Genomic DNA, 12728 nt, shown 5'->3' on the forward strand with positions numbered 1-12728 from the left:
GAGTGCAGCAGTCGCTTGATCGCGGCAGCGATCGACAACACAAAAAGCGCATGCAAATTAATAGCCGACTTTGGCAAAAATACAAAAATTTAATTGATCATTCAAGACAGCAGCAGCAGCGGCAGCAGCCAGTAGATATTGCATAGCTGGCTAGCTGTGTGCCCGATCGACCATTCGACAGCCGATCGATTCGAATTATGTTGGTAAATGCCCGCACAGACTATTTGGTCAACTTCCTGAGGTAGGCCAGCTACCGGGCCGGGCTGAGCTGGCTTTGCGTTTGTCTCTCTGTTTGCTTGCATGGTGAAAATGTTTTTCATGGCTCAATTAATAAAGTTTTTCAATTAACATATTCACGCAATAATTGGACGCTAGGGCGGGGTCGTACACGGCCCACGCTTTTTGCTGCTGTTGTTGTTGTAGCTGTTGTTGTTGTAGTTGTTGTTGCTGCGATCTGTGGTCAGCGATGCTGCCCACGCCTCAGCATCCATCCAGACACGTGTCAAACTTCCGATCATTAGATGCGCATCGCTGTCACGCCCACAGCGCTGCAGCGACCAAGCCCTAATTAAAACCACAGACAAAACAATTTTAATGCCACACTTTTTTGTATATAAAGTTTTCTGTGTCCGTTTAATATATCTGTTTTCTTGAAGGCCTTCCAGCCGATTGATAAATTATCGAAAATGCAGTTTAGCGTGTGCCACGGACACAATGGAAATTGAGATTAATAATCAAAAATATCTACTGCGTTGGCGATTAACGATCCCCGATGCCCGTTTACCGTCTAATGCCGCATAATTAATGATCGCGCTGGAAAGCGATGAAAATTTGTCGGCAAATCCAATGGGCCTATGAAAAAGACAGCACAAATCAACAAATACGTTTTCAAAACTGGCTTTTACGGTTGGGTTGGAGATTAGAGAAGAAAATGTTACAAGTGAAGTAACAACTACATACATATATTATATTATTTACTTTCATCAAAATATGTACAATTCGAATATGAATTGAATTTCTATGAATATTCAGCTGCAAACTGCAATTTGAAATCTTCCGAATAGTCAAGAGTATCTATGAGTAGTACGCTGTCTGAGATATTTTAGATTAGTGAATAAGAATATATAATAAATTATTGAATATATTTTGTTAAAAATTTTGTACAGTCGAGTCTCGATAATCGAAAATCGCGATAAATAAAATATTCTATTCCTTTGAAAAATAAATCATTCTCGATAATTCTCGAATTCTGAATAAGACTAACTGATCCCCATGCCATTTCGAATTTTTTACCATGTATACTAAATAAATTTAATTTAACAAAATATTTAAGTACATTCAATTGTACGTTTTTTTATATAAATCATAATTGAACATTAAATAAAATTAATAATAATAAATAAATACACTGAAACGGGAAAAGTGGTCGATTACTTAAAACTAAAATTTGCGAGCTACACAAAAACCTACAATAAATGTAAGGCCTTTGCTTTTCTAAGTTTACTATACCCAATTTAAAAAAAAATTAACAAAACTCTGAAAACTAAATATATTAGTTTTAGTTGACAAATATTTTCTTATCGAAATTAAAAATCAAAAAGAAAAAAGTTAAAAATAAAAAATAAATAAATAAATACAATATATCATTATTATTATATTCAAAATCATTTCGGAAACTTCAATAAATGTAACCTCCATTGTAATTTCCAGAAAAGATTAAATGAAAATGCCAATCAAAATCAAAATGTTAAATTTTTTATTATATATTGCAGCGTGTGCAGATTTTAATTTAAATTGCCACAGAATTCATATCTGGCAATGTTGCAATCGCCGCTGACGGAGCCCAGCCAGCCGCTTAAGCAACGCGGCCACCAAACGCCCCGCAGCCACCGGCTGGGACAGAACTCATTGCAAATACACCCAAAATGAAACCAAAAACCTATTTCATTTCATATATATATATGTACACTACATATATATAACCTTTTTTTCTACTTTGACTTGGCTTGCATTATCGTCTAATTGCATCGCCAGCGCATGCGCCGACGCTGACGTCGACGTCGACGCCGTTGCTTGTGGCATTTGGCGCGTCAACAAACGAGCCGCCAACGCGGACGCCGCTACTTTAGAGCCAGGGTTCAAGTCGCGCCGCACCCCTGCCACCCACCCGCGCCCTCCTTCTGGCAGTCGCGCCGTTCCATTCATCATTTTTCGTTTAGTGACGCGCGTGCCTCGTGCGGCCCAAATCGACAGGTTTTGTTGTTGCTTTTATCATTTTTACACAGATTTTCAAATTGAGACGTCATGACTTGGTCGGCTTTGCTTTTGTTTGGTCTTGGTCTCGATATTGGTGCTGGTCTTGGTCTTGGTCTTGGTCAGTTATCCATTGGAGGGGTAACATATCGAAAGTTAATCGTAACATAGTTCCATTGAAAAAAATCAGTAAACAATGAACGATTTTGTTCAGCTGCCCATTGGGGACTAGTTCCGTAGAACAATTCATTAAGATTAACATCTGACAATTATATTCCACTTCAATCCTTTGTCCTTTCTTGAATGATATGCTTTAACTCTGAATTTCTCATCTGACTTGATGATTTAATGAGCTGTTCTCTAGTCCCGGAACGGTGTATACTTAATTCACGATGTACGACTCTAACAGAATGTGTGAACAACATGATGAGCTGAACTGATTCGTCAAATTGAACTAGAGTTCGACACTTTTGAATTCATTTTAAAGATCTTTGATTTTATACTATGAGTACAACATTTATTGTTCATATAAGGCACTAGCATGCATGCTATAAGCTGTATGGCTTACGATAAATATACGCTTCAACTTTTAGCTTAAATACGTGAATACTACATAGAATCAGTACAGATATAAATACATATACAACATACGCAAATACAACCATAGGCTACAAGCTAACTTATGATTATTATTGTTAGATAAATTATTTATGTTCTCTCTCTATTTATAGGTATATTCATAGATTTGGCAATACGTACTACGCATTGCACTGTAAATTGTGCATAACATATATAAAAGTTCATCTTCATTGAGTTGAGTTTCCATTAGAAATGTGTTCTGGGAATTAAAGTAGCCTTTGAATTAAATTATTTGTTTACAAATTAAATGCAATAATAATTTCAGTTTGCCTCTCGCTCACTCTCTTAAACCGTACAGAACAGAATTCAATAATTGTACATTTCGGATTCACCACATTTACAATGGAACACTCAAGTATTTGAGTTTCCTATTCGTGAAATTGATCAATGTACTTTATCTAGCTAAATACATATAAATATTTCGATATTTAAACTCTTAGTAGCAACCGTTTGTTGTTAAAGTATTTCGATCAGTATTGAAGCTGACAAACTCCTGCAAATGCTCCGACTTAAATCAAGCAAGCTTTAGATAACTTGAAGATGAAAATTTACACAATAAAAACTTAATCCTTATAAAAAAAATAGGTATATATAGAAATTTTTGTAGACTTATACAGATATAATATTTTTTGGTTTACGCCTTTGGTGCAGTAAAATTCTACAGACTTATCATAGGTAGCCCCAGGAGAGCTCAGTATATACAGTTATGTAGATCACTCGGTCGATGGATCGATCGGAAGTCGTTAGCTCGCGGCTAGTAGTGGTACCGCGATTGCTCCATGTCGGAAGCGTCCTCCTCCTCCTCATCACTGGTCGAGGGCGGTGTCTCCAAATTGGCCACATCCAGGTCGAGGTAGTCCTCCTTGGCTTGCAGCAGCTTGTCCATGTACTCGACGATCTCCGTGAAGGGCGGCCGGGCACTGGCATCGAAGTGCCAGCACTGCCGCATCAGGATATAAATGTTCATCGAGCATTTCGCCGGCTTCTCCATGCGCTGCCCCGACATTAGGTAGCTGTAGAGCTCCTCGGCAGACATGATGGCCGGGTACGGCTGGGCTCCGAATGTCATGATCTCCCACAGCAGAATGCCGTACGACCAGACGTCGCTCTGCGAGTCGTAGAACTTCTCCTGCAGCGACTCGGGAGCCATCCACTTGATGGGCAAGCGCCCGTTCGTGTTCTTCCGGTAGTAGTCCGTGCTCTGAATGTCTCGCGCCAGTCCGAAGTCCGCAATCTTGAGCACGTAGTCGTCACTGACCAGCACGTTGCGCGCCGCCAGATCGCGATGAATGCAGCGACGCGATGCCAGGTAGTCCATGCCCCGAGCTATCTGATGGGCAAACTTGACCAGATCCTTCTCGGTGATCACATGCTGCGGCGGAGGCGGTGCAGGCTGTCCGCTCTCCAGCTGCTCTTTGCTCAGGGGCCGGTTCTTGTACAGGAAGTCCTTCAGGTTGCCATGCGGGGCGTACTCGACGATCACGTAGAGCGGGCCGTTCTGGCTGCAGCAGCCGAGCAGATTGATTATATTGATGTGCCGGCCGATGATCTTCATGACCTCCATTTCGCGCACCAGGCTGGCGATGTCGTCGTCCGTGTGGCCCTCCTTGACCATCTTTACGGCCACAATGGCGTTGTTCACCTCGGCCATTACCACGCGGCCGAAGGCGCCCTCCCCCAGCGTCGCGCCCAGCACCAGTTGGCTGCGCGGTAGCTCCCAATTGGAGTCCAGCGGGAACTCGTACTCGTTGAAGGGCGCCGGCTCGTTGCCGCTTTGGAGCACGGTGGTGCGCTGCTTCTCTATGCGCACCACTGGCATTATCATGGTGTCCATGGAGCCACTCGAGTCGCCTCCGCTAGCCGGCTTGTAGATGATCACCTTCTTGGTCCACTGATGCACCGTCTCGATGCGTTGCTTGAGCAGCTTCTCGTGCTTCATCTTCCGCACCGCATAGGCCACAAAGATGATGCAAATTATGATCAGCATCAGGGTCACCGAGATGAACACGGCCAGCATGTGGTTGTCGGTCAGCGCGCTGCCCAGATTCGCCTCTAGCAGCTGCAGGCTGCGCACTACCCGCAAGTAGGCTTGACTCATGGACTGGCCCAGGCTGTTGCTCTCGACGCAGGTGTACCAGCCCTCCGCCTCCTGCGTCACGTTCACGAAGTCCAGCCGGTCCACGTCCTCGATCACGACCGTGCGGTTCTTGGAGCAGTCGTTCACGCTCTTGCAGGGCTGGAAAAGCCAGGCCTTGCGGCTAGTCAGGTCCGACAGATACTCGCACTCCATGTGGCCGCTCCGATTGATCAGGAGCGTGAGGTTTGCGGGCCCCTTCAGCAGGATGGGCTTGTGGTTCACCCGGTCCCTGACCATCACGTTCATCACGTGGGTGAGACAGCCCAGGGGATTGCACACCACGCATGTGTACCGACCCGAGTCCTCGGGCACCAAGTCCTCCATAATGATGTGCCACTTGGTCTTGCGGTAGTTGCCGTAGGTGCGCGTCAGGTCGTTGCTGTCGTTCCTGTACCACGTGATGTTCGGCTCCGGATTGCCCACGGCCTGGCAGCTCAGCGAGAGCGTTGACCCCGAGGGCAGCGGGTAAAGGGTGCTCATCTTCTTGGGGTTCTTGAAGCGCGGCGCGAACTGCTGTTTGGCATCCGGGCTGGCAGCTGAGCCGGTGCTCGAGCCACTCGTGCCCACCTTCTCGTCCTCATCCGCATCCTCGTCCTCCTCTGCATTGACATTGCTCTGTGTGTGCGCCGTGTCGTTGTTCACATTGCCCTGCGGCACATCATAGTCCCTGCTCAGCTCCTGCGAGCTGACTGCAGGCGCTCGCCGCGCCGTCGCAAGCGAGCTGCACAGCAGCAGGAGGCAGATCAGGCTGATGGACATGCTTTGGCTGCTTCTAGTGCTGGCAACGCGTCGCCAGCAACTGACAGACATCAATGCAGAGAAGAAGGTATATATTAATGGTTTTTGTAACTGCGACTCCCCCACTCGCTCCTTGACTCCAAATGGGGTTGAGTTGACTTTAATGCAACAACTCTGTGTAGCGAGTGTTGCTGATGCTTCTTGTTGCTGCTGTATTCACCGGAAATCCACTTTAGCTGAGAGATGGCTCACTCTCACTCTCCCTCACTCTCTGTGTTTATCTGTCTCTCTTGCCACCCTCGCACAGATCAGTGATCTCTCGTCTAGATTTTTTTCTAATTTATGATGGAAATAACAACAGTTGCCGCTGGCTCAGCTTGATCGCCAGCAACATGTGTGCGCTCAGACGCGGCGACTTTGAAGTGCTCTGCGATCAGAATCGGGAACAGGAATCCGAGTCGGAATCGGAATCGGAATCGGATGCTGATTGTCGATGATCACCTTGCAATGTAACGGAAATACACTTCCCCAAAATAGACATGTGTATGTACTCATGGGTCTCTTAATTATTGTCGCTCGCTCGGGCGCTGTGTGATTTATTCAGTGCGTTGATGGATTTATGGCAGCCATGCCGGCGACATCTCACTCTGATAAAGTTGGTGGGCGTGGCGCGACTTATAGATCACATAGCAATGTCAGAAGGGAATAGCTGCAATACCTGAAAGAAACGCAAACGATTAGATTTATGCGCATTTCCGTTTCGAGTAGGGGAAATCCATTTCTTTATCACTATAGCTATAAAGGGGATCGTCGAGAACAGGAAGAACACCCCAAGAAACCGCAAGCAAGTGCAGTACTTGGCTCAATATTCTCATATTTTTGAAAGGGTCAGAGTCACATTTGTACTAGGAGATAGAAAGGAAATTGAAAACAGAGTGGGGAAAACGAACTACTGCGGAACTACTGTTCCGGGCAAAAGCGAATTTCCTACTTTTCACGTACATAAATTGCGAATGGAACATCCCACCGGATGTTTTGTCTGCCCGAAAATGACCATATATTGAGTTCATTGTAAAATTTCGCTTTTCCTCAATTTTTTATTTTTATTTTTATTTTTATTTTTTTTTTGCAATAAACAACGTGTTTTTCTCACAAAAACGAGAAATTGATGATCGTTCTTCTTTTCTGTTTATAAACATTTCAAATGTTTTGCGCTTCAGATTTGGAATGTTTCTGCATACACATTTAATTTTTCTGCCAATTAATTTCACTGAGATTTCTTCTGAATGCTCTCAAGCTCTGATTAAAAGCCATTTCAATTTTGGCAAGGCAGGGCTTAATTAAAATGTCGCGGACATTTCCGCTCAGTTTATTTCCCTCTTCTTCTTGCTTTTGTTTCAGCGCGTGCCATGCAAATCGGAGGCCCAATAAAGCGAGAAATGAGCTCACTTGCCAATATCCACGCAGTTACAATATATACAAAATATAAATCGGAGAGAAAAAAAAAACAATAATAAATTATTACTTTTAAAATAGCTTTACGAGTTAAGTATATAAAACCATGTGTGTGCCTGTGTGTGTGTGTGTGAGCACAATAAAATGTTAGATTCGATGCTGCACTTTTATGGCTTCCATTAAAATGGAACTGTTTGTAACGGCTTTTTGAAGCCCGCAGCAAATGCAAAATAGTTTTTTCTCGTTTTCCTCTTTCTCGTTTTCCATATGCCACAAAATAAGCTGAATTTCGTTAACTAAAGGCGAGGCACATACTATTAAATATACAATATATACGCATTTTATATAAATATGTCTACATATGTATATGAATGCGGTACAGGAACTGAGGGACGTTGATTACCTACAAGTACACGGTACAGCAACAGCAGCTACGGCTACGGCTACGGCTACGGCTACAGCTGCATGTAGTTCATTTAGATAATGTTCTATTTTTTGCACAGCACACAAATACACATTCAGCTACATATACACAGATATAGATACAGATTCAGCGTAACATAGAACAGTGGCACTTGTCTATATGACGTTGAGAGGGTGCGATATATGTATATATATATATATATATATATATATATTTTGCGTGATTCTCCGATCTTTAGCGCGCGCGATTCGTTGTGAATTTCCGCAGCTCCCGTCGAAAACTGTTCTAAATGCAGCAGAGAAGATTTTTTTGTAGTACGTCGTGGTCGCTGCCAGAGGCCAGACAGAGGCTGCGGCTCCTACGCTCAGAAGCAAAATAAATACATGTATACTAAATAAAAAAAAAATACAAAAAAAAAAGCAACTACTGCCCGCGTCCTACTCAGGGCAACTGCGAAGGCGACAGCAGCGGCGACGGCGGCGGCGACAGAGGCGGCGACTGCGACTGCGACTGCGCCACGAACGACTCAATTTAGTGGGCCTTGCTTCTACAGTTATATTATGTTGTTGCTGTTGTTGTTGTTGTGTTTGTTTCGGCTCTGTTCAATTCAATTCCATTCAATGTTTGTGGCTGTCGCAGAGAACATTCAGTTCGGCATTTATCCCGCCTGGGCGTACAACTGTCGCTCTGTTTGTCGATCGCTGCCGACGCTGGCGTCGCTGCTGGCGTTGCCGGCGCTGCTTCCCGCATCTTTTGCGCCTTTTCGCTTTTCGCTTTCAGCAGATAGCCTTAATTTTTCACATATGCGTGTCGATGCACTCTTTCTCACTCTCTCTTCTTCTCTCAGTGTGTCCCACTGACTCTCCCTCTCTCTCTCTCTCTCCTTCTCTCTGATATTCACTCTCGCTTAATTAAAACAGAAACAGACGCTCTCAATGTGCCTCTGCCTCATGCAGCCCACATCTGTTCCACAGCGGTAACAAAAATTAAAAGAAATTAAAAACAAACAATCAAGAAGGCGCGTATACGACTAAGAGATACCCTGTACTAAGCTGGAGTACCACCTTCTCATTCAGCCAGAGTCTGTGCTATATAAGGTATATTTATTAGATTGGGATCACAGAACTCTTATGCTCCTTAAAAGAAGAACATTTAAAAGTGCATACTTGACACTAAACCAAACAATCTCAATGAGTGAATATGCATTTGGAGCACTGTACTTGAGTCTTGTCGTTAGGAATTCGAGAGGAAAAGGCCCCTAACATAAGTACAGCATTCTTCTTGCTTTTCCTTGTATACTGCGACATTATTGACGAGGCAGGATTATACTTATATAATAATCTTTAAATTCTAATAAAAGTCAATAATTATTCGTATACTACATTAAGAATATTAGAAATAATGCCAAGAACTGGCTTTAGAAATAAAATGTAGGTATTCAAAATTTCCACTCTCCTTTCATCATTCTATTTCTCTGTCAATGGGTTTAGGGTGTTGAGGGTAAGTCCAAGCTCATAAAGCTAATGACATATAAATAAGAAAGCAAGGCATCGCACTCGAACTAAGTGTACAGGGTATACAATGTATGTTTATAGTTGTCTTCCCCGCCCCCTCCCGCTGGCTGGCAGTCGCTCGTGCCCCTTTCAAAGCGGACCGGGGCAACGGTTCTGGCGTACCCCTTCAAGACAAGGGAAAATATTGTTTCCAGGCACATTTGGTGAGCTATTGTTGTCATTCCGAATCGGAGGGACTCGCCGTAGCAGCCGCAGCAGCAGTCGCGCATTGTCGCGCCCTGTCTGACATGTGGACACATCAGCATCAGCATCAGCATCAACATCAGCATCGGCATCATCATCATCAACAGAAACAGCAAGAGAAACATGAACATCATTTGGAAACAGGGGACACTCTGGGCCTTTGCCTACCTACAGTGTAGCCCACATGTGTTGCATGTGTTGCATGCAGCGCGTCTGTGCTGCACTGGGAGAAAACACTCAGTAGCAACTGGGGAAGCAGCGTCTGCAGAGGATAACCCGACACGAGTTTCCCGTGCCGAAAATAAAAGCATCTGACCTTCGTACCGCACACTACTCGACTCGTAGGTAATATATTTCCTGCCCCGTACGAAAATAAACTCACATCAGATTGGCAATATTTAGCAAATAGCCAAACAGAGTAGCACAGAGAGAAGCGCGAAGGAATGCCAATTGCTGTTTGGCCAGCAAATTTGCCCAAGTTTAAATCAATTTCAAATATTTCACAGCTAACAGGCGAATGCTTTTCACATATCAACAGCAAATGGCACGAGTTTGCAATGCGCCACGGCTCGTTGCAAGCGAATACGTGCGAAATGCGAAGGTTATTAACTGGCTCAGGTGGGCGAATGAGCGAATGAGCGAGTGAGTGAGTGAGTGAACGAATGAATGAGTGAGTGTGTGCTGGGTATACCCCGTAAGTGGCTAAACAATGTAGTACAGCAGCTCTTCAAATAGCTGAGCAAACGCATCTGTAACGAACTACACAGAACTAAACCAACAACAACAACAACAACTGAGCGAATGCCCGTCAAAGCCAACAAAACAGAAGCCAAAGCCAAAGAACAGAAGCTGCCCCAACAGACAGATGTATGTGTGAGTGTGTGTGTGACTGTGTGAGTGTGTACATATCCACAATAGCCATATTACCCATTTACTACGGACAGCCAGATCATTTAGAATGTTTGTTTATGCGGCGGGAAAATATTGCATGTTCATATCTGTAGTATAGTTTCGATATTCATATATATATATATAAACTTATATACGTACGTACGTGTTGATAAACACACGCGCTGTTGGAGAACGAAATGAACTCGAAAAATTCATGGGAAAAAATTAAAAGCAATAGACGGTTAGTTATAATATAGAGAGCGCTGCTCGACAGGGATTCTCGAGTTCTAGAAAAAACTTAAATATTCCATTATGTTTACAAAAACTTTGTACAAAATATTAAAAATAAAATACTGATTTTTGGCTTTGTTTAATGTGCAATTTCATGCACAAAAATTATATTGAAATTAATATTTATGATGTTTTTATTGAGCCTCTGCCTACTATACTGACTACTGTAGAGCGACTCTCAGTCAGCTTATTAAATACATTTTAAATAAAATTTAAAATGATTAACTATTATAGCAAATTATTGTTGTTTTCATGCATGGTTTTATTTACATAAATTTAATTAGCAATAATTTGCTGACTGCTTCTCCCCTGCCAGCGACTACTGTAGAGGAACGAGCGGCTTTCATTCTGCCCATAAAGCATAAAATGTGTGGCATGTGCCGTGAATGGGGGCAACTGCGCTACAGTGCCCCAATGGGCTGAGCAGAGGGGCATTAGAAACAGTTTTGATAATTGAACGATCGACTGACTGCGACTCGCACTCAAATAAAATCAACAACACAAATTGGCCTAGGCACAAGAGTTGTGCCATTTGTTTACCCCACAACAAAACCGAGCGACAATACGAAAAAAGAGAAAAAATAAAACAAGCAAAAGCGGGTTAAAAAGTCAAATTGCTGCGCTGCGTGGTCAATCAAAAAGTGGTCTAAACAAATCATTCGCGCAATTACGCAAGGGCAGTGCGAACAATTGGAAGAAGATCGAGAGAGCAAGAGGGAAAGAATCTATTTTAAATCAACGTTTCGCATGGTAAACTGAACAACTTACCTTTGCTTAGCTGTCGCTGCCAATCCGATGTATCCAATATGTATATAGAGTAGTATATATAATCCAATGTAAATCTGCTTGTGCAACACAAATTATTTTCCGCTTTGATATTTGAATGATATTTATTCTGCGCTTTTAGCGTTCCACTTAAAATTCCAGAAATTCTTTCTCTAGCATTTTAGAATTTAAAAATAATAGAACTGCAAGCACACTTGACTCGGCTCTAACAGCAACAGCAACAGCAACAGCAACAGCAACAGAAACATTTAACAACAAACACTGCGTTGCCGCGCGACAGATAGAAAAATTCTATTGTATTAAAAACAAGTATACGCAGTTGATGTACAGTTTATGCAGAATATTGCTGGGTATTCAATATAATTGTTGCACACTGAGCTAACGGTACACTCTCCGATCCGCACGCAACTCTAACTGTAACTGCGCCCCTGCCAGATCGCAACTGAAATATGCTCGGCCGATCGCCCGCCACATATATCTCTTCAATTGAACGAGCGAGGGCCACAGTGGAACGAATTCACCGAGTGCCTGTCGTCCCCCTATTCGAGCAGCGTTTGTTGCTGGAAAACTACTAAACGCGCCTCTTTCACAAACAGAATGTGTTGCGGGTACATACGCACACACACACACATGCACACGAACACACACACTCGTGCCATACATTGTATAATCCATAAAACATGTGGCAAAAGGCAACAAGGGCGGGCGCAAAGGGCGGTGGGCTGTACACAAACAAACGCACACACCCACATAAACGAACGCATACACATACGTACACATATGCCAACGAGCACACATGTGTGTGCGCTCAGCGATGCTGCGGCCTTCCCTTGGAAAGTGAAATGTAATTGAGCGCGTTTTCTCTTCTCTAAATACGTTCGGCAATTGAGTGAAAAGGCGAGCCACATAAATTTGCTCAGCGGACGGACGAGACGACGGACGGCAAGCCAAAGTGTTGCATAATTTTAAGCGCCCACTAAATTCCAAATGAACCACTGAAAGGGATGGCGCCGAATGGACTCTGCTGTCTGACCCAGAGCGGAAGAGCATTCAATAGGAAAATGCGAAGATTTCCAATTAACGAGAGCAAAACAAACGAGTCTGAGCAGCCCCCGATATACATGATCAAAATTTAATTTGCTTTGTTTTGGAATATATGTTAAGGTAGCAGAGAAAGAAAAGTAAGAGTGATCTAGTAGAGACTACTCGATCACTGTTTTGTCTCTGTGTAAGCAGAAAATAAGCGAAGAATTATTGAAATATCAGTTCCTCGAAGGGCTCAGGGGACCTCGTAGTCGTGCAGTCTCGACTAGAGCTTTCTTTTTTGTTGCACTATCATCGCTTTTGCTTCCTTTAG

General features: G+C 43.4%; 1 protein-coding gene across 3 annotated transcripts; it reads right to left on the minus strand.

Annotated features, from left to right (window-relative positions):
- Positions 1-2748: 2748 nt before the first annotated feature.
- LOC6572138 (fibroblast growth factor receptor homolog 1) lies at positions 2749-11818 on the minus strand. Of its 3 annotated transcripts, none has more exons than XM_032732431.2 (2): positions 11354-11818; positions 2749-6485 (listed from the first exon to the last, which is right to left on the minus strand). In XM_032732431.2, the coding sequence occupies exon 2, from the start codon at positions 5837-5839 to the stop codon at positions 3647-3649; it is 2193 nt and encodes a 730-aa protein (XP_032588322.2). In that variant the 5' UTR covers positions 5840-6485; positions 11354-11818; the 3' UTR covers positions 2749-3646. The 3 variants fall into 3 exon arrangements, with proteins under 3 accessions (XP_032588322.2, XP_043863572.1, XP_043863571.1); XM_044007637.1 differs by lacking the exon at positions 11354-11818 and adding an exon at positions 7630-7940; XM_044007636.1 differs by lacking the exon at positions 11354-11818 and adding an exon at positions 7626-7940.
- Between the last annotated feature and the right edge of the window lie 910 nt (positions 11819-12728).

The sequence above is a fragment of the Drosophila mojavensis genome, unplaced genomic scaffold, assembly GCF_018153725.1.
Source record: "Drosophila mojavensis isolate 15081-1352.22 unplaced genomic scaffold, ASM1815372v1 contig_19, whole genome shotgun sequence".
NCBI classification, from domain to species: Eukaryota; Metazoa; Arthropoda; class Insecta; order Diptera; family Drosophilidae; genus Drosophila; species Drosophila mojavensis.